The sequence below is a fragment of the Tachypleus tridentatus genome, chromosome 13, assembly GCF_004210375.1.
Source record: "Tachypleus tridentatus isolate NWPU-2018 chromosome 13, ASM421037v1, whole genome shotgun sequence".
Taxonomy (NCBI): Eukaryota; Metazoa; Arthropoda; class Merostomata; order Xiphosura; family Limulidae; genus Tachypleus; species Tachypleus tridentatus.
Genome location: NC_134837.1, coordinates 94521820 through 94543053, shown reverse-complemented (window position 1 = coordinate 94543053; position 21234 = coordinate 94521820). Strand labels below are relative to the sequence as shown.

The 21234-nt window shown below is 30.9% G+C and overlaps 1 protein-coding gene across 1 annotated transcript in view; it reads right to left on the bottom strand.

The window, feature by feature from the left end:
• LOC143238087 (beta-alanine transporter-like) overlaps positions 1-19260 on the bottom strand; it is a 55604-nt gene extending 36344 nt beyond the window's left edge. The window contains exons 1-6 of the mRNA XM_076478031.1: positions 19110-19260; positions 17347-17783; positions 15646-15749; positions 11702-11856; positions 10609-10777; positions 7385-7515 (exon numbers count right to left, since the gene is read on the bottom strand). Of these exons, the coding sequence (XP_076334146.1) occupies positions 7385-7515; positions 10609-10777; positions 11702-11856; positions 15646-15749; positions 17347-17739 (952 nt within the window). The 5' untranslated portion in view covers positions 17740-17783; positions 19110-19260. The remainder of the gene's footprint in view (positions 1-7384; positions 7516-10608; positions 10778-11701; positions 11857-15645; positions 15750-17346; positions 17784-19109) is intronic.
• Positions 19261-21234: the final 1974 nt, after the last annotated feature.

Below are 21234 nucleotides of genomic sequence, written 5' to 3'. Positions count from 1 at the left end.
TGGATACTAACAACTTGAGCTGAGTAATGAAAACAGGGCTAATGTTGCATTTAGTACAGAAGGTAGTCTATATGGATTCTGTGTCGTTTTAATTCAGTCCATGTAATGCACCAGTTACTTTAGAGATGTTGCTGAAGCATATGCGTGAGACTTTAAAAGGAGAAGTGCTTAGTTTACTGTGATGATGGTTTGTTGTTTGGACATTTTTAAAGCAGTGTCTGAAGACCTTAAGATAGTATTCCAATACATATGAAAAGCAAACTTGAAAATAAAACTAGAGAAATATTTGCTCGTGTGGACAGAAGTGGGTTTTCTTGATCATATTATATAACCAGCTAAGATAATTACAGTGAAAGATTAGTCTTACTCTCTGAAGAAGTAGAGAGTCTACAATTGTAATATGTAATAATTGATAATAACAAATTGTGGCCAGCATTTTTGAGATAGTAGCATCGTTTTCGGCTCTTATGAAGTTGAAAGCACTTTGGATAAAGCATGAAATGTGACCAGTCACTCTGATCCCTAAAGTTTCCTTTAAGGATTGGAATTCTGAGGAAAGTTACCTTCCCAGGACTGTAAATTTCTCCTGAACACTAATGGCAGTAATAAAAGAATTAGAGTGGTATTATATCGGTTACAGTGTGGAGTAGAATATTTGTAATTAAGCATATCAGTTCCTTGCTCACAGCCCTCAAATATCAATACCGTACAGAAAGGAAATTGCATGTTGTGGTTTTTTTGTTAATCTCTACCACTTTTACTTGCATGACAAGTTTATTATTTAGGTAGACCATTCTTTACTACAAAGGTTATCAACATTAAAAATTTAGAAGGAATGATAGTTTGGATTGTTTGGAAGTTTTCACAAAGCTATACGGGGGCTATCTGTAATAGCCATCGCTAATTTAGCAGCAAAAGAGTAAAAAGAAGACAGCTTGTCTTCAACACCCACTACCTACTCTTGTGTTACTCTTTTACCAACAAATATTGGAAATGATTGTCACATTATAATGTTCCCACAGCTAGGGATGATAGGGTGTTGGATAACAACGTTGCATAAATTCACAAGTTTTTATCAGAAGATTTGCAACATGGAAACACATTATCTCAACATGTGGTGAATTCTTTATAGTTTGTGGAATCTTAGACACCATGTGAAAGTTAAAAACACAATCATATTTGCTATAGCAAAAGCCGACCATAGATGGATGCCAAAGTTAATACTTTATGAGCTCTTGGATGATCAAAGGAAAGACATTGAACTAGTGTGAGTACCCTTTATTGTCCAATAAGGTCAAAGTCAACTAACACTACCAGAGGAGCAGAGGAGTATAAGATGGGCACATGTATCCTGCAGCACCTATTTTAGCAACTTAAATCATAAAAAAAAAGTGTGTTGCACCATTGTTACCAACCCATAAAGGTACAATGAATACTGTTTGATGTTATTGGAAAATTCAATGTACTTATGGCTTTTAGTAAATTTGTGGGGTTTTGTCATGGAAGATAAGATAGTAATAAATAGATCCACATTATAACAAGAGAGAGAGAGAAAGAGTTTTACCTAGTACGTTTATCTTCACAAAGTTTAGCCAGCTTTTAGTAAATATTATGATTTTAAAATTATTTGTCTGTGAATATATGGAGTCAAAGTGGGGATAACTCTGACTAGTTTGAGTGCAAGATGATTTTCAAGTTAACATTAAAAGTACTTTTGTACATCTTACAGTTTTCAAATTTTATTTCCCTAACCTCTAAAACTTCCTAAATAAATATCAAACTTTTCTTCAGTACAATTTTATACTTTACGTGCTATTTTATTCACCGTAACATTATACAGACTTGGTCGATTTGATCAACCTTGTAACCACCACAAAAAATAAGTCCAAATTACCTTTTTTTTCTAGAATGGCTGCATATGCTAACAGAGAATTATAATTACTTATCATAACAACCTTAATGCTTGTAACAGCCTACATCATATTTTATTCGATTATATGTTTTATTTATTTGCGAGTCATATCTAATTAATAACCCTACTATAAATGCTGTTAAGTCACAGGGTGAACGTAGTTCAAATCACAGTATTATTCGAACCAATGAAACAGTCGACATTATAATGCACTTTTGAAGGTTTGGGTCACAGATTAATCATTTCTTGAATGGTTAAGATATAAAGCTTTGAAATAAATATGGAGAATCATTGATACTGTTTATTCTTGAAAATAAATACTGACCAAACTCTGATATGGATAAAATCAACCTTGATTTTCCCATTTCAAAAGAAATAATATATATTATTCTAGACTGGTAAACAATCTACTGCATGCATAATTCTTATTTTACTTTCAATAAATAAAAATGTACATTATTCATTAAAAACTTTCTTTCTTTATAATATTTATTCCGGCCCAATTTCTACCATCAAATAAAACGTGAGCCCGTGTATTTGCCACCAGGAAAATAAAATCATGAGAATCCATTGTACAACACTGATCAGTTTTAGAAAACAAATGCGTGAGCAGCTCACTCATTGAACTCTTTGTCTTCTCTTTTTAACTCATGTTGTAGCTCTTAAACTCCATTGTCACAACTTTAATATCTTAAATTCAATTGTAAAAACACTAAGCTACTTGAAAACTAATAATGGTTACCCCAGTGAAACTGTAGCATCTTTTCAAAACATCACAATTAGCGTGTGTGTGTGTGTTTTTCTTATAGCAAAGCCACATCGGGCTATCTGCTGAGCCCACCAGGGGAATCAAACCCCTGATTTTAGAGTTGTAAATCCGTGGACACACCGCTGTACTAGCGGGGGACATATCAAAATTAGAACCAAGAACTGGAATTGATTCAGGACTATGATTTTTACTAAATTATTCTACGGTTACTCTGAACTACTCATCATTGTGCCTGTGAGCGCTCTTTATTTAGCAGTTAGTTACTTGAGTCACTTAGTTGTCCTTTAATTTCACTCTAACATCCTCTTCTCCTCCACAGAACCGTTTCTTGGATATTAATTACTAATAGCATGAGAAAATTAGAAAAGCATGGGCGAAAACAAAGATACAAACCAGCTATTACTTCCGCAATAACTAAATCATGGCCAATAGCAACAACATTTTTTTGCTGTAAGAGGTTAGTCATACTTATACTCGAAATAAATGAAACACATAGTTATTATATTACCACAATAAGACAAGCTTTGTTGACCTAGTATGAAGAAGAATAACTGTATTGGTTTATATAGAGAAGATCTTATGCAACAAAAAGCAGTGATGAATACTTTATTAACAGGAATTACACTAAAAACAATGTCTGGCCTTAATGGGGTATGAATTTCAAGCTCAAGTAGAAGAAGTTGAAGTTGAAATCCGACAAATCAGAACTAAATCACAAAATATTAACAGTATTCCTACTAGCTGTAGTGATTGTGAAATAACTACACAATCATGGCGAAATAAATGTAATACAACAACTTCACAAACTCGTGATATAGAATAACATATAGGATTAAATTATTATATAATATCAAGTACTGAACTGTAGACAACAGTTTAAAAATTTATTACTACCTCAGGTGAACCTGACGATGACCAAAGAAGGTCGAAACGTTGTTCGCTCTTCTATGTAAAATATTTTCTCAACCCAAACGAGCAGTTTTTGCATATAAATTTCTCAACTAGTGGGTTTCTCGACATCACTGATTAGTCTTTAGATACAGTGAAACAGCCATCACGAAGATTTTCTTGAATACCAATGATATTTCAGCACAGATAGGATATGCTGAACTGAGCAATACAATATTCAGGCAGTAGCTATTCTTTTCCAGTAGTAATTGTTCGAAAAATATAGAACTTGCTATAGGTTCTGGAAAAAAAATCAAATGAATAAACACAATTTGCCACAGAAAATTCTCAAGCTACCACAAAAAGGAGTAGGATCCTGCACTGAATGAGCTAGAAGAAGCCAGTCATCCATGTAATTGTGAAATTGCATCCCCACAATGTGATGAGCAAAAAAATCACCCAAAATTAATATACCACCTCAAGATGAACAAACCAAAGGTAAAGTCGTGAGTGAAATGTGATCACAATATCAAGATAGGCACTGCTGAAATGAACACCATAATGAACTTGGGGAGTGTGATGAAGCAGTTGAAACGTGATTAATGACTGGCCTCCAATCCACATTTCTGTGGGGGAACCAAGAAAAAGAGTTGAATACAAACCACATGAAGAATGGTGAACCAGTTTAATAGCCTACCACAAAAGCAAATCTTAAACCACCTCTTACAGACATTGGCATGTCATGAGATCTTGAGAAGGAGGAAAGAAAACAGGATGCAAACAAACAGGTGGTGTAGAAAGAAACTTGATAACTAAACCCTCTGAAAGAAACTGTGTCATTCATTGATCATGGATAAAGGGAAGACAGCAAGGAAGAATACCCAACAGTTGAGCTTCCACTGGACCTGAACCCCATAGTATTGGCAATGGTTGGTACATTGAAAGGAATTTGCCTGGATTTAAAGTAATGGATGTGAGAATGAAGGGCATGAAACAGGAATAGGAGACAAACAGGCCACAAATTTGGAAAGGTGGACTACTGGTGGGCTGATATACCTATGGCTAGATACTGTCAGGGATAGTATCAAAAAATGTCTAAGAAAAGGAGTAAAATGTAATTTCCCGAGATAAGTAGAGGGTAAATTGACATGAGTTAAATTTGAGTCTACAACTATAAATTCCCAAGCAAATATAAGAAAGAATGATACCTGAGAAAGTTAGTAAGGGTAAAATGAAGGCAAGAATATTGGACATATGTGTGACTAACATTAGAGTCAAGAGCCCAATCAAAAACCCATTAACCATTCATTAAAAATATATATATATAAAAAAATGGATAATCCACCCAAAGGTAAGAAAGGGCATACTGATCAAAGACTCCTGGGAGGCATGGCATTCTGATCCTTTTATTTAATTGGAAAAAGTTATTGGCATGGATCCAAATATCAGGAAAGAGAGAACATATCAAAAGTGGTTAAGAAGAATGCTTGTGTAACAAGGAAAAATGAGGGGAGTAAGAGATAAGGAAAGAAACAAGCATCACAAACCTCAGATAAAAATCCATAAAGGCCAAGATAAATCTTCTAGCTGAAAGGAATGGCAAACTCAAGAGGAGGAAAATTATCAAAATCCTCATCATTTTAAATTATTTCAGCAGAATCACACGGAGCCTAGGCAATGCTATGGGAAGAAGGCTGACTCGTGTTTCAACCTCCGATGTACAAAAGCAGAAAGATGCAGTGTCAGGTTAACTCCACCTGAAGTGTGAGACAAAATATTGATCATTGGTGACCCCCAAATGGTAATGTTAACTTTGGAATTCATAACTCAGGAAATCTGTACAAAATTGTTAAGAGAAGAAACAGAGAAATAATAATAAACTGATGGTCACATGCATCCAACAAGTAAGGGTGCGAGGCTTGTGGCATGCATACATAAAGAAAAAGTTGCATATAGATGGCAGCACTGAAAAGAATACCTGATCTCATGTAAGGAGGTAAGTACAGTATTGGAGTAATGATTCAAAAAAAGCAAATTCTGAAGAGATTAAACAAGAATTATATTTTGTGAATAGAAAACTGAGTTATATGGAGACTTGGTTTGGTTTTTGAATTTACACAAAGCTAAACAAGAGCTATCTGCACTAGCTGTCTCTAATTTAGCAGTGAAATAGCAGAAGAAAGTCAGCTAGTCATTACCACCCACTACAAACTCTTGGGCTACACTCTTACAAACAAATAGTGGGATTAACCATCACTTATAATGCCTCCACAGTTGTTTAGTGGAACAGGAATTCAAACCTGTAACCTAAAGACTGAAGGCCTAAACACCTGGATCATTCCAGGCTTATTTTGAGACACTGATCAATTATGGAAAAATTTGAGAATAAATTTTAAATATATAAGATTAACACACTCCTTACAGAAGAGAAAAGGGTGGCTGCAAATAAAAACCAGGTTGGCTCACAAAAGTTACGAGAGATAAAATTAAAGAAAAGCATTACAAATTTCAATTGACTGGTATTATAGACGATCAAGAAAGTCAATCAAACAAGAAATTAGAACATCAAAAAGGATGCATGAAAAATGGTCATCTGAAAATGTAAAAATTAGCAGTAAGGATGTCTTTAAGTACTTTAAGAGTAAACAAAATGTTAGGAATGGGGTAGAACACTTGATGTATGATGAAAAAAGGTTTATATCTGATGATTATGAGATGGTTGGGTTATTAAATTATGATTTTTCTTTAATTTTTACTAATGAAGATTTAAGAAGTATTCTTCATCTTGAACAGTTGACAGGTTGAAAAAAATTCAGAAAATATAATTACAAGAATTCTGAAATGATGGAAATATTGGGAAGTTTAAAATATAATAAAGCTCCTGGGTCAGATAATATTTCCCTAAGGATTTTGAAAGAGGTTAATGTCACAAGTGGGATACATATGGGCTCAATCTTAGAAATTTTGCTCTTTTTAATTTACAAATGGTCAATAAATTACTGACATTTTCTGATGATATTAAGGTCTTGAGTGTTGCTGACTGTGAAGAGAATGTTGATGCTTTACAAAGGGATTTAAATCAGTTAGTTGGATAAATAAATAACAGATGAGCTTTAATTAGAATAAATGCAAGATAATGCATGTGGGTTATCATAATTTAAATTATAAGGATGATTTGGATGAAAATAACCTTAACAGTGCCCCCAAAAAAAAGGATCTTGGTATAATGTTTGATTAGTCTCTATTAACCTATCCAAGAAATGTTCTGTTGCAAATGGTAGGGCAAATAGGACTTCTGCAGAAATACTTAATACAAGTCTAAACAGGTTAAGTTTTATTGTACAGGTTACTATTTAGGCCACACTTAGTGTTGATTTAAAATTGATTTCTAACGTTTCCTAAAATATGTTCAATATATATATATAAAAAAATTGTGGCCAAATATGTTTTTAATTACAAAAGACAAATTGTATTAATTTCTGTAATGTTAAATATTCTTCTGTGAGACAAAACACTCAATAACAAATAAAATTTCAATGAAAAAAGGTAGTTAAAAACACCTACAGTGTGCACCCCTTAGGATGCATTTTAATAGTCTTCTCCTGAAAATCCAATACTGAAAAATTAATAAAACAAATTTGATAAAATGTAAACACTTTAAAACATTTTCACTTATTCAATCTTCATATCTTAGTCCTAAATATGTACTAACAGACTATTTTAAGGAAAAGAAATTAAATAATTTCTCACATTTAAAGAGTAAACTTATGAAATCATTCTTATCAAAAGATAAGATGTAAGCAAGGTTTGAGAACTTGCCTCTAAATCTGTTAAAATACCATCAGGAAATTGATTGCCATTCACTCTTGCAACAGTCTTCAATATAAGAAGAGCTTCCTTTTTTCTTCCACGAGTCATTAACCAGCTTGCAGATTCAGGGATCCACCTAAACATTAAAATCGTAGTTCTATCGTTCAGATCATGTATTACATATTCACACCTGCATGTCCTTGTCTATTATATAATTCAGTTGATGTGAAAATAAAACATGTACCAGAATAAAAAATAATTATACAAAGAAAGTTGTCTGTTTGGGTATCAAAACCCAGTTTATAGCAATATAAAGCATTTTATGTGCCATTGGAAGGTGTGCAAAATGCTGTCAAAATTTAGCACAAAGAATAACCTGCAAACCACTATAGCTAACTTCATATTTTTTAAATTTTTCTCTGACTGAACTTCTGTTTCACTTGACTTTAATTTTTCTCTGTTCCCAAACACTCATTTTGTTGCTATTTATATGTTCATCACCAAAACTGTAGAACTTTCTGTATCCCCAACACCAATAAAATGAAAAAAATGTACAATAACCTTGGCATCAATGAATAACAAACACTACATATAACTTTTACAGAATTATGTAAACAAACGTGTCATAACTAATCACCTACAAAATAATTGCTTTTAACTCTCGTTATGAAAAACTAAACAACCATAAAATGTTAACTTGCAAAATAAATTAATACCTACACTAAATGGTCTTCTGTATCCAACAAACACTAATGATATCTTATTTAGACTAACGTGTGCAATTTTGTCCCTCTTCACTACAGAAACAATATTAATTTACCAAACAGTTTAAAAACAGGAAATAAAGAGTTACACTTGGTTTAAGAAGGGCTTAAAGATGGATGCTTGTTTCCTCTGAAGTAGTAGAACTACAACAGATTTCATTTTAGTGTATTTATAATTCATAAAAGTTCAAATAATCTTCTTGTGGGTGGTTTGTTGGATCTGTGGGATAATAAAAACTAAAATAGTAGGGTAATATGCTTAAGACTAGAAGCCCAGATGTATACTTGCTTTTCAGTAAATCTCTCTTTTAGAATTTATACTTGTGAAACAATTTGCTTGATAATGTGTGCTTAATTATTGACTGTATTTCAAGGCTGGTTATATTTGATTTGATCTTGATGTTTAGTTGGTAGTTTTAATAAGTGACATTTGTCTTCTGTTAAATACATTTATACAATACACCTATCTGGCTTTACAGGCAGTTCTAACTTTCACACTGATCTGTACAAAAATTTTTGAATAGCTAGCCACTCATCCACAATCAACTGGAGTCAATGTGCATTTAACCAATGCTACATGCAGTAATTCATCTTTAAAGTTATCACATGTTACACATTCACACTTGTTCCTGTTTCATAGTCATAAACCTGAATGTGAAATATGAAAAAATAATTTTAGGGTGTGTAAACGTTCAATTACTAAAGGTTTTATTTTAGTAATTCATTTACTTTATATTACTAACTTTTTTTCTCTTCATTTAGTTCTTTCTGAATAAACAACTGTGAGATTATTTCATATATCCTTTCCTTAAGTCTCTCTTAAAACCTTCCAAATGACACACTTTAACTTGGCTAGTATCCTGCACTTTGTACTTTTATATTCAATTTTCCAGCCATTTCATAAGAATAGTACAAGTACTTTTGCTTCTTTTAAATTACAGATGTCAAGTTTATACTGTTTTTTGTTTAAGTTGAATACAACTGTATGCAATAATTTATCAGTAGATTTTCTGTGATAGGTTAAAAAGATACACTGACAATGTTTAGTTTATGTAATGCTGAAATAAAAAACAAGTGCAAGTTGATAACTTTACAAGGTTACCTTCTAAATTATCTTTAGTTAAGTGTTTTAAAAGATGTTCCATTAATTTATATGAAATATAGTCAGAGAAAACCTTGAATAAAAAGGTGTCATATTCCTAATTCCACTTTTGCACTGACATTAGACTACAATAAATGTTTTTATATTAGGCTCTTAACTTCAAACCTTTTCCACATTTTTCAATGAAAAAGTTCATTACAAAAATTGTATTATACTGATGAATAAAAAGCCAAAATGTTGAGCATATCTAATAAGTCAACTTGCAATGTTCTCTGGATTTCCCACTTTTATTTATTTCTAACAAGATATATGTGGAAATTGAGTCTTTAATAAAATTATAACAAACAGTGCCATGTATTTTAATGTTACAAATACTTTCAGTAGTGCAAAAACTGAAGCAATCACAGCCATTATTTTTAAAGTACACACAAACAGAAGACAGGTGTCATACTTACCTGGTTAATCATTAGAACAGTAATACAATTACAAAGGGCCAGACATAAGTTGCATATCATTTCACTTACATTTCAATGCATCATTAAAATAACTGTTTAACTTATCAGTCAAAAGATAGGTAACTAGTTGATGTTACTAGCTTAGTTTAAACGTAATTTCATTGTATGACTGACAATAATGATAAACAATGCCAGAAACTTTATCTACTATATAAATAAAACCAATTGCACATACACACAAATATATATCATAATCATAAAAGCCAATGTTGGTCAGTTACATTTTATTTCTCCAACTTTCATGAGTTACAAGACTCCAATTCCACTTTTGCTCCTATAATACTTTCTTTTGTCATTGCCCATTCCCCTTTTAGTCAAATTCAATCACTAACAAAGGAATAAACAGCTTATAAATTTCTTCATTTTTTCTGATATACAAAAGCTTTTCAAGGAAGGTATTTTTTACCCCAAGAATTCATTTAGCACCAAATAAAATTAATTTACCATTTGTTATGAAGAGAACGTTTTGAAGTATGATCAAGTTTAAAAGAAATGTGGTATTAAAAGAACTATCAAAGCAATACAATTGAAGTGATTATAAAATAAATGTGACCAATGAATGCTGTGAAAATGGACTTTAGAAATAGGAGAAATTGCCCATGATAGGCTTTGGTTTTTCAAAGCTAGAAGGCCCTTTATTTTTCTTATATATGTTTATAGGCAGCAAAATTGCAAATGCATAATGGAGCATTCACATTTGGTAGGCTCTGGTTTCCAATCATTTTTGATGGGTTCTTATACTTGTATGTGTGTGTAAACATACACACAGAGAAGTAAAGTAAATGTTGAAGAGATCTGCTAAAGTTATGAGTTAACCAATACTACAGTACAAGAAAAACAAAACTTACTTTCCTAATGGAATAATTAAAAAGAGTGGTGATATGGTGATGATGTTTAGTAACTGCCAATCTCTTACAACATAAGCTATCCATGGGTAGATGACTGAAAATATAATATAGCCCGTTGTCCAACAAACAATCACCAGTGTCCTTTTTTCTACACCAATGTACTCTAAACCTACAAGATGGTACAAAATGATTCATGCAAGACATTAAAATAATTTGTCACAATATATCAAAGACTAGAAAGCACATGAAATATATATTTATTGATTTCAAATACAATGTTCAGTACCACTACTAACATTTTTCACATTATTTCAATTTTGATCTATATATTTTTCTAAAATGTATTTTCTAAATTGATATTAGATGACTGAAGCCAAAATTAGCAGTAACTAATAACAGGAAAATATGCAATATTATGTAATTTAAAATAATGTAAAAGTGTAAAAAACTATTATTTAATTAATTATTTTTTTCAACAATTATATACCTTAACTTTATTTTAGCAGTAATTACTTTCACAAGCCAAGGTGGGTAGAACATGAACATTAATCTATGAAATTCAAACCTCACTTTATGAATAAATAAAGATCATACTGATACTTAACTTCATTCTTTTCTGTTTCATGGTGAAATCTGTGCTAAGCTATGAAAACTAAGTTTAGATTTAAGTTAATATCAGAAAAACTAATTTATTAAGAGCTTTTTCTGTGATAAGTTAGTTTCAAGGAATTTTTTGCTTTCTAAAAGTTGACTAAGTTAGCTCAAGTAATCATGAGAGAGAAAAAGGAAAAAAAAAAAAAAGAAAGAAGTAGGCAACTCATATTGAAAATTTTATTACTAACTATTCACATAAAAGATTGATTATGATGAAAAGCATAATCACACTAGTTCTAACCCATTACATAAATCTGGCAAGAAGCCTTGAAATACAGAGCCATACTTGGCAGTTTTCCAACAAGCACTTGTTCTTAAATACTTCCTTGGCAGTAATAAATGATAAGGTCATTTCTAAAGTGAGTGCTTCTGAGAATTTGAAGATTTGTTTATTAAATGAAGAAAAAATATTAACATTTGTGAGATATGTAACACCTACCTAAAATATATGGGTCTTCCGATAGTGGAATAATACATGCTCCTACAAAAAATCTCAGACCAGCAAACACTCCAAAGGAAGTTGAAAAAGAAGAACTAATGCCAGCTAAGAAAGCTATCACATAACTTGCAATAATGGATGGTTTTCGTCCAAATCTGAAACCATACCAGGTTTAGAAAATTATGTTAAGGTTTATTATAAAAATTACATAAAATTTAGTGGGTATAATAGTTAAAATTAAACATTATATCAAACACTGAAAACAAAGAATTACTATCAGTTAAATACATCAAAATTTTAATGAAGTTTTTTTTTTCCAACAAATTTGTATTGGTACTTTCCCAAAGAAAATACTAAGTTCAAAACCTATATTCAAAACTCAAAACTTAAACATTTGAAATAACTATACATTATTCAATATAAAAGCAGAGTTAAAATAGGATGGACATTAAAATTACATATACATACTCTTATTTTACCAAATGTAATTAATGTCTTGTAACAAAAAATATTGTCTAAAACATCACATATTTAAAATGATCCAGAAAGTATGTATTTTAAGAGTTAAATGTTAAATATTTTCCAGCTACAAGAACAAACACAAATGTTCCAATGGACACACATGTACAGAATAAAAAATGAAATACATACTTAATAATTTCACTGATTCTTAATATTATGTTGTACAAATGAAAATCCTAACATGTTCATAGAATATAGACCTTCCTCTTTCATGAAGTGCAAAGCATGAGAATTAAGTGATTTGCAGTGACATCTCGAGAATTTATGATAGTTCACTCCAAAAACAAAGTATTTAGATTGGAGGGGCATACTGCAGTAGAACAATATTTTAAAGTGTACAGAATACCTGCAAAAGGACAGAAAATAGAAGTGTTTGAAACAGACAAATTATTAAGAGAACACATCAAAAACAACAGAAATTTTAAAAGTTGCCTGGGAATGAAAATTGTTCACAAATATGTTTTGTTACATGTCATGTAAAGCTACAAGGGCTATCTGAACTAGCCATATTCAGAGTTTTGAAATGATAGGCTAATGGAAGATACCAAGTCAACATACCAACTACCAAGTTTTAATCTATTCTTTAACAATGAATATTGGAATTGACTATTGCATATAATGTCCCCACTCCTGAAAGAGCAAACATATTCACATTGGGTTTTTATCAGACATCCCAGACACTGAAAGTGAGATACATGAACCACCAGACCATGCTAAGCCTAATAAATATGTAAATATTAATTAGTAAACTAGAGCTAATTAGAATGAAATGAATGTTATACATAACAAAAAAAAAAAAATAACATTTTAATGATAATAAAAAATTAAAATAACAATAACATACATAAGAAATAAGAAACAATCTCTCAGTTGAATATGACTTGAGTGAAAACAATATATATTAATCTTTATCTGTGCTTTTATAACTTCTCTATTTGCTGAATTTCTATAAATCCAATTTCTTACACAAATATATAAACTTATAAAGAGAACTATATTACTGAGAGAAAGGTTGTTTAAAAAGCAGGAATCAATTTTTTTTGTATTGTTAAAAGATTTATGATTGTTTAAATGCTCTCTAAGAGTCATTTATGTTTGTCTAACATATAATAATGGTTACATTTTCTTTTTTTACATTGTGTGTGTGTTGTGTAAATCTTTAGCACTTTTTTTGGTGGTTTTATTTATAATATTTAAAACATATCAAAGTTTCATGAATTTGAAAGTCTGACAATGAGAATAATAACTATTTTGTGATGGAGTGTTATTAACTTGAGCATGGACTAGGACAATTGAGATTTTTTGTTTGGGAATTTAAGGAAGTATATTTTGAATAATCATTGAGTGAAAGTAATTTGAAATGCCTTATCAGAATATGCAAAATGTTATGGTAGTTCAGATGATAGGTAAGAGAATGAATTCTATTTGATTCTTTAACACTTCTGTTTAAGAGCAATTTCTCTAAGCTATTTTAGTTTTCAATCTTTCTACTCATTTCACAATATTTATCACCTTTTTCATATGATGTTTGTCTTTTAAATGTTTAATGTTTTCATTAGTATAAAGTTTCTTAACAGAAAATTTGATTGTACATGATATTTTAATTACTATAGTTACAGTAAGTTTTTATAATTTTATAGTTACAACAATCTGCAGGCTTATTTTCTTTATAAGCTGGTGTGTAGAAAATGGGTGTTTAGGGAGAAGTACCATCATTTGAACAAAATATGAAGTAAATTGGTAACAGTTGTCCAAATGTCAGAAGAAAATATCAATGCAACATATTATTCATGATTTAAGGTTTCACTATGCTTTTCTTTAATACCTGGTTTTTCAATGCATAACAAATACAAAATATTACCCAAAACAAAGAGCCGCCATAGTATTCATCACAGTTCACTTTGGCTGAATGTAAAATTTGTTGCTAAGTATTTAAAATATAAAACAATATGTAATAGATCAATATATTTTGAGATTTGGATGGACAGTAAGGTTTAGAGCAATCTGGAATTTATAGTCCATCATATATATGAAATGATAGTGCATAAACAGAGTTGTCCACGGTATACAGAAGTCTACTGGAAAGTAATGATTTACTGTCATTAATATCCACAGTGATGCTGACAAAATGTGGTGTCTTTTTAATATAAAAATGAAATTTAATGGGATGTCATTTATGATGTGGCAAACAAATGAAATGAGCTTTAGAAGGTCATGTTTTTGTAAGAAAAACAGAATGCTAAAAATTATACAAAGGGTTGATAATGCTGTTTTAAAGTGACTTTGAATATGCAAATCAACAATTGAATTGGCAACCCCAGGCAATACTGTCACAGTGGAATGGAATGTGTGAAAAATACATTCTTACAATGTCTGGCATCTCATAAGTGAATGAAAAGAAAAAAAAACAATCAAAAAATTAAAAAAACTGACCACTATAGGAAAGAATATGTATCAATCCTTCCTAACACAAAATATTCATACATTTAAATTATAAATATATGTTCAGATCTGTGATTTAGAATTCTGGAAATAAGTATATTCCTTATTCTTAATGGTATTGGAAAGCAAAGGAATATATATCAACTTGGGAACCCAGGACCATTTAGGATGAGACCTTCACCAAGTCATTTCCCAACAATGGTAAACAAAGTGTGTTGGGTAAAACATAATAATCCAAGAACATAAAAGTCAGTGCCAAATATCATCCACGTACTCCAAACAAGAGTACACAACATAATCAAGAAAGATCTACTTCTGGAAAATATTCATAAAGCTTCCAATCATATCTTCATTTTGAAAATCACACACCTAAAGGATGAAATGGGTATTTATTCTATTCCATATGAAGATATACCATTCAAGATGCCAGATACAGTGCCTATAGATTTCTATGCAATCAAACTGTTAAAATAGGCACTAGCAAACTACCACACTTGTACACTTGAAGAAAAGTAAACAGAGGGGAAATGTGTACTCTGGAATGAAAATCACACTGCAGTGCTATTATTAAGATGCATTTGTTATCACCTAAAGTATGACAGGATATGGTAACAAGGACTTTATTGTTTTAATACAATCTACTCAACCTTTATATGGTGACATTGGAAATTAGCTATAAGAGGAAAACACAATAAAAATTTCTCAAAGTGGAAAATGTAAAACTGATTATTTTTTTTATTTTGATAGATTGCACTAATTAACTTCAAAACTATTTTCACATGATAATTATTTCCAAGAACACAAAGTCCTTTAAGATGTTCTAGTTTATGACAGTTCATTTTATAGCACTATACACACCTCCCACCACTAAAACTTGTGCATGTATCTTTGTTTACTGTAGGCTGCAATCAAGTGATTACAAATCCATATCAATTTTATTTTCTCCAGTTTATAATAAATATTCATACATACATACATACCTGTCAGATATGAAACCAAACACAATACTTCCAACACTTGTTCCCATGTAGAACAATGTCTGAGCCCAGTATGGAAGTCTGTCATTTTCACACACCCAGTTTAACTGGAATGTGAAACATAATCAACACATTCTGATGACACATATAGATACAGATTCATAATATCAAAGCATACTATGAAAGATAATGGTGTTACCTATACATATGTATGAAATTCTAAAAGAATAGTGTTTGTATATCATATAAATGAATGTTGTAGTATTGTATTAACTAGTAACTAGAGTTTTCCTGCAGCTAAAGGCATAATTTCAAATGTTTACCCTTGTCAATGCACATGTTCTTCGTCTATGCCTTGATCCATTTCAAGTCTGATGAAATGTAGAGTAAAATTTAAGAATAGATATATGCAGCTATAAGAAGTATACTTCTGATAATTAAATTTTTCTATGTTACAAATAAATTAAGTATTCATAAATACACAAGTTGCAGAAAAAAGTTTAATACATATACATCTATCACATGCTTTACTATAGGTTTTATTTACATGTTTCAAAAGTAAAAAGAGGAATTTCATCATAAACTATTTTATCCCTAGGTTAGTATTTTGTCCGAACATGTTTTTTTCAACCTTGGCAGATCTTCTGAAATTTAGAGAAAGCTGATTAGTCATTATAACATGAAGATTCTGCTATGTAAAGACCACTCATAGTTGTATGTACATGTACAAAATGTGTGATCTGGTGCATAGACTGTACTTGATTTGATAACAAGGTAGACAGAAATAATAATTTGATAATCAGGTACAGTAATTAAGCTTTGGAAGCAAGCCCAAATCAGACATACTCTTGAACAAAATCTTTTTTTTAAATTTTATAAACTAGTAGAATTGTTTCCTGATAATGTGTTACTACAATGTAATTTAAAGTTTTGAATACATTTATTAGATATATACCTAGAAATAACAGCTTGAATGACTATGGTAAACTTGATGGAATGTTTTGTTGGATGGAGTATGACTTTAAAAAGGCTAAACAGCTCCCACCTTGTTTTCACTTCTAATGAGTACATAATTCTAATTACGAGATACGTGTAACAAACAAGCATTCAACACAAATATTTCATAACTAACCCTCCTTTTGGCACTATAAAATATACAACTGAATTTATTATTTAAATTGTTTTTAAGACTAGAAACTTGCATATAACTATATTAATATGTATATATATACACACACACAAACACATATATATTTTTTTTCTCATAAGCTTCCCAAATATATCTTGAAAACACAACTTTTAAGTATCTGATACAAGAGTTCTTTAATACATACTTTGAAAACTGTGCCAAACTTTAATACGTGTATTATTAAAAAAATTAAATCAATTAACAGTTTTGATATTCAATCATTTGTAGCACTCTCTTATAGCAACCATCAAAATCTTTGTCAACACAAAAAACCAATACAAATATGACAATTAAAGTACTTGGAAATCTGTCAAATGTTACATTTTTATGTTAAACCACTTTATAAAACTGGGGTGACAAAAACCTTCAAAATAAAAGTTAAACAATCTAATGATAAATATCTTTGGATATGCAAGTTCCTTATCAGCACAGTTTACAAAGACCTACATGTTAACATAACCCTATTTAAACAACATTTTGAATTTAGCCCCTTAAAAAAAATTAAAGAAACATACTTCGGTAGCAAGAGTTGGATATAATGATGAAAAATCATACTTCCATCCATTCTGACAATATACTATTTCCAAATCTTCTAATACCAATGGATATCCCAAAGAAATATTTTGCTGGATTTCTGTTATGTTTATATTGTATTGCTTACACTGATCATAATCAAGTTTTGAACTCAATCCCTTTGGTAAAGTTAAGTTCTTCCACTCCTCTTCAGTGAAATTTAAGTTAAAAGGTTGTTCAATATAACACCAATGTTTTGGAACCATTATGATAAAAAACTGAGTAAAGTATACCAATGCACATAATGCAGCTGATGAAAAAATCAGGAAGACACAGAGAAGCTTTTGATATATCCCAAAATCTCCAACCTGCTTTAATGTTTGATTGAAGTCCATACTCAAAATAAATTCTTTGATTTTTATGTACAGAAAACTTCAATCTGAAAGACAAGAAATAATTTTACTTGCTACAAATGAATGCCTCTTCATAACAATCAAATTAATATAAAAAATTAATAATTTCAACAATGTAGGAAATATTGAATGAAAAATTGTATTCAGCAATTTTAGATACTTGTATCTTTCACAGAATCAAACAAAATTATATTTCGTCTGTTAAATCTGCAAAAATTATTCATTTTAACTATACTAAAGCTAGAATAAATCATTCTATATATAAAAAAAATCTTGCTTAGTGAAGCCACTTCTTCACCAGTTGTAATAATCAAAACAAAATATGTCATCCTTAATATGCATTTATTTATCACACAGATGAACATCAAACATCACATAATTAAAAACACATAAATGACAAGTTTGCCACACAAGTTAGATTGGGGCTTTAAAAGATCATACTTGTAACTATTACACCTAAGTTCTCATTTCAAATTTGCAATTTTACAACTCATACATTTGCTTTTACAGTTTCACTACACCTTTAATTTTATACACCTGAAATAAAGATCCACCAGTCCTATACAAATAGTGACATTAAATTAAACCTTTGATCCAAAATAGATTTTACAGTTCTATTAACTCATTTTTACCACACTCAACTATTTAACCAAATGTTTCAAGCTCAAGTTTTATCGATGATTAAGTCAGTCTTTCACTGAAATACCAATGTTCCTTCCGAAGGTTTTAACTTTTAGTTAGAAGTTTTGTAGTTCTTTACACTATCTTATACCTTTTAATTTATGCAAAACTCTTAAAGAGCTTTATTCCGAAATACGTGAAGTTTAGTCAAAACGTTAGTTTAGTTTTTATCAATTTATTCAACTAACTTGCATCAAGTAATTCAATTAAACTGATTACAAAACATAGTTGGACTTTAAGATCCCAAATTTTATTTTCGTATAGCCGCATTACTTTAGCGCCTGTAAAATACAAAATAGAGTGTTCTTGCAGTACACAAATGTAATGTTACGAATCTGTACAGGCTCGGATTTCTTATCTGTCAGAATATTTTATTCATAAAATTAACAGACGTTAGCTATCTCATTCTCACAGTCTCAGAGAAGTTAATTAAAATTAAAATCCACAACAAAAGCAAAACATTTAAAATTTAACCATGGCATGCAAGAGTTTAAACATCTAGGAAAATAAAATTTTATAATTATTCGTATCTTACTTAAATTTCTCTTTTCAAACTGCAATACTAATGGTAATAGCACTAACATGATATTATTTATTAAATTAATAACGTTAAATATGTTATTATAAGTGAACTGTTAACTTTTAACATCTGACCCCTTTTGCTTACTTACCCAAATTACGTTATTCTTAAATTTCCCATGCACTTCATGCCTTCACTTTCACCAGTGATCTTCGTTGTGTGTAACTAATTAGCAGACTACGTTAGCACCAAGTTGCACTCGTTTCTAACCTCGTAGTTACTTCTTCTCTCCCATCCACTATGACTTTCCAATCCAGCGTACAGCACGTTTAACTCACATTGGAATTAAGTAATTGGTTTGGCGCTGTTTTCGTATACAACAGCAAAAACTTAATAATTAAACTTGAATTCTTTATAAAACCATATACTACAATGTTTTACAAAAAATAACAATGACAGAACAAAAAACTTCAGTTCTTATTCGAATGAATATTGTGAGAATATACATACAAATCAAGTATAAATACTAGCTCATTGTGATATCTTGGAGATTTGGCGTAAAACAGAAAAGTACAAATCAGAAAAAATAACAGGTTCGAGGATCTCGTCGGTGATTGTAATAGTTAAGGCACAAAGATTAAAACAGTACGTACACACGTGGCCTGGCATGGCCGGTTGATTAAGGCACTTGACTCGAAATTTGAGGGTCGCGGATTCGAATCCCCGTCACACCAAACATGCTCGCCCTTTCAGCAGTAGGGGCGTTATAATGTTACGGTCAATTCCACTATTCGTTGGTAAAATAGTAGCCCAAGAGTTGGTGGTGAAGACTAGCCCTCAAATAGCTTGGCGCGAAATTAAAAAAAAAAAAAGAAGAAAGAGCACATGTATATGAGGAACCAATGTTTAATTGAAATCTGTACTGTTTCAGTAAGCAATAAAGCACTATTACACAGTACAAAACAAGTGATTGTGTGTTTCTATGTATATTGAAAAGGTGTTGACCTAATTAACAAAAGCAACAAATCCTTTATTAAATAATATTCTCTTGCTAATGCGTGTATTCTATCCTGTGACTCAGGCTAACATGTAAAAAAGAGAGAATAATGTATGAAGAGAGAACATCTCAAGTCAAAGAGCAATACAACAAAGTTAACTGTCAACTTGCCCTTACTCAATAATAATGGAACGTATAACAGATAAAAACCTATGTTTCACTATCCCGTGAGCAAACTTATTCACTAACTGCTCACTGGTGAAGTTAAGAAAACATTTAACTACGTTATAGATAAAAGTCAAATTTCACCCACACAAATGAAAATTAACTTTGAAGTTACAAGAAAATTTGAAGAGTTTTCAGAGAATAAAACTATATTAAAATACACAAATCTGTTATGGGCAATCGAAAGTCGAAACTTTAAGACTTGGAAATCAATGGAAGATAGTTGATATTATGGGTCAAAATTTAGTTGGAATTACCCCATTTATCTCAAATGAGATAAGAAGCTCATATTAAAAAAAAAAAGAGTCCAAGGGTCCATGGGTTTGTTGACAGAAAGTCTTACAGTATAGTAGTCTATCATAGTTTTAAAGTTACAACTGTTGGGCTCAACTTCTTAATGAAAGGTGGAAATGACCTCCATGGATAAAGAAAGAAGATGGCTACAATCAGCAAATGGACTTATAGTTCCAGAAAGAGGAAAATTAAAAGTTATCATCACTATAGGACACAAAGGAAGTGTCAAGCTGTGACTTGACTTTACGTAGAAGCATGAATGGGGATGCGAGACTTGTTAGCTTCAAATTACTTCACAGTCTACGACCGGGAAATTCCTGTGAACTGTATAACAATTATTCCAGAGGTTGAACTTCTATTAATGAAAAGGAGGATAGTTATTGTACCATACAGGAAATACATCGAGTGAATGGATTATAGTGGAGCCAAATACTACAGAATTTCCTGAAAAATTAATAATTGGAAAAATTTCATGGATATGAAGAATAAAGACGTTATCAATAGGGCTGCGAACACAACTAACCATAACATTTGAATAAAGTCTAAGAGGGACACTGTAAAATGTGAAACTACACATGTAATGTCAGTACTAGAGAACATTACAAGTAGACATCTTTGAAGCAAGATATGGGAAGTATGATGTCAAATCAGGGTCATTTACCATGACTGTTTTTGTAAGTACATTAGAAAAAGAATGGTCAAAAGTGTGATTTCATAGAAGAAGTTGCATACAGAAAGTTATCTTGCTGAAGAGCCAGAG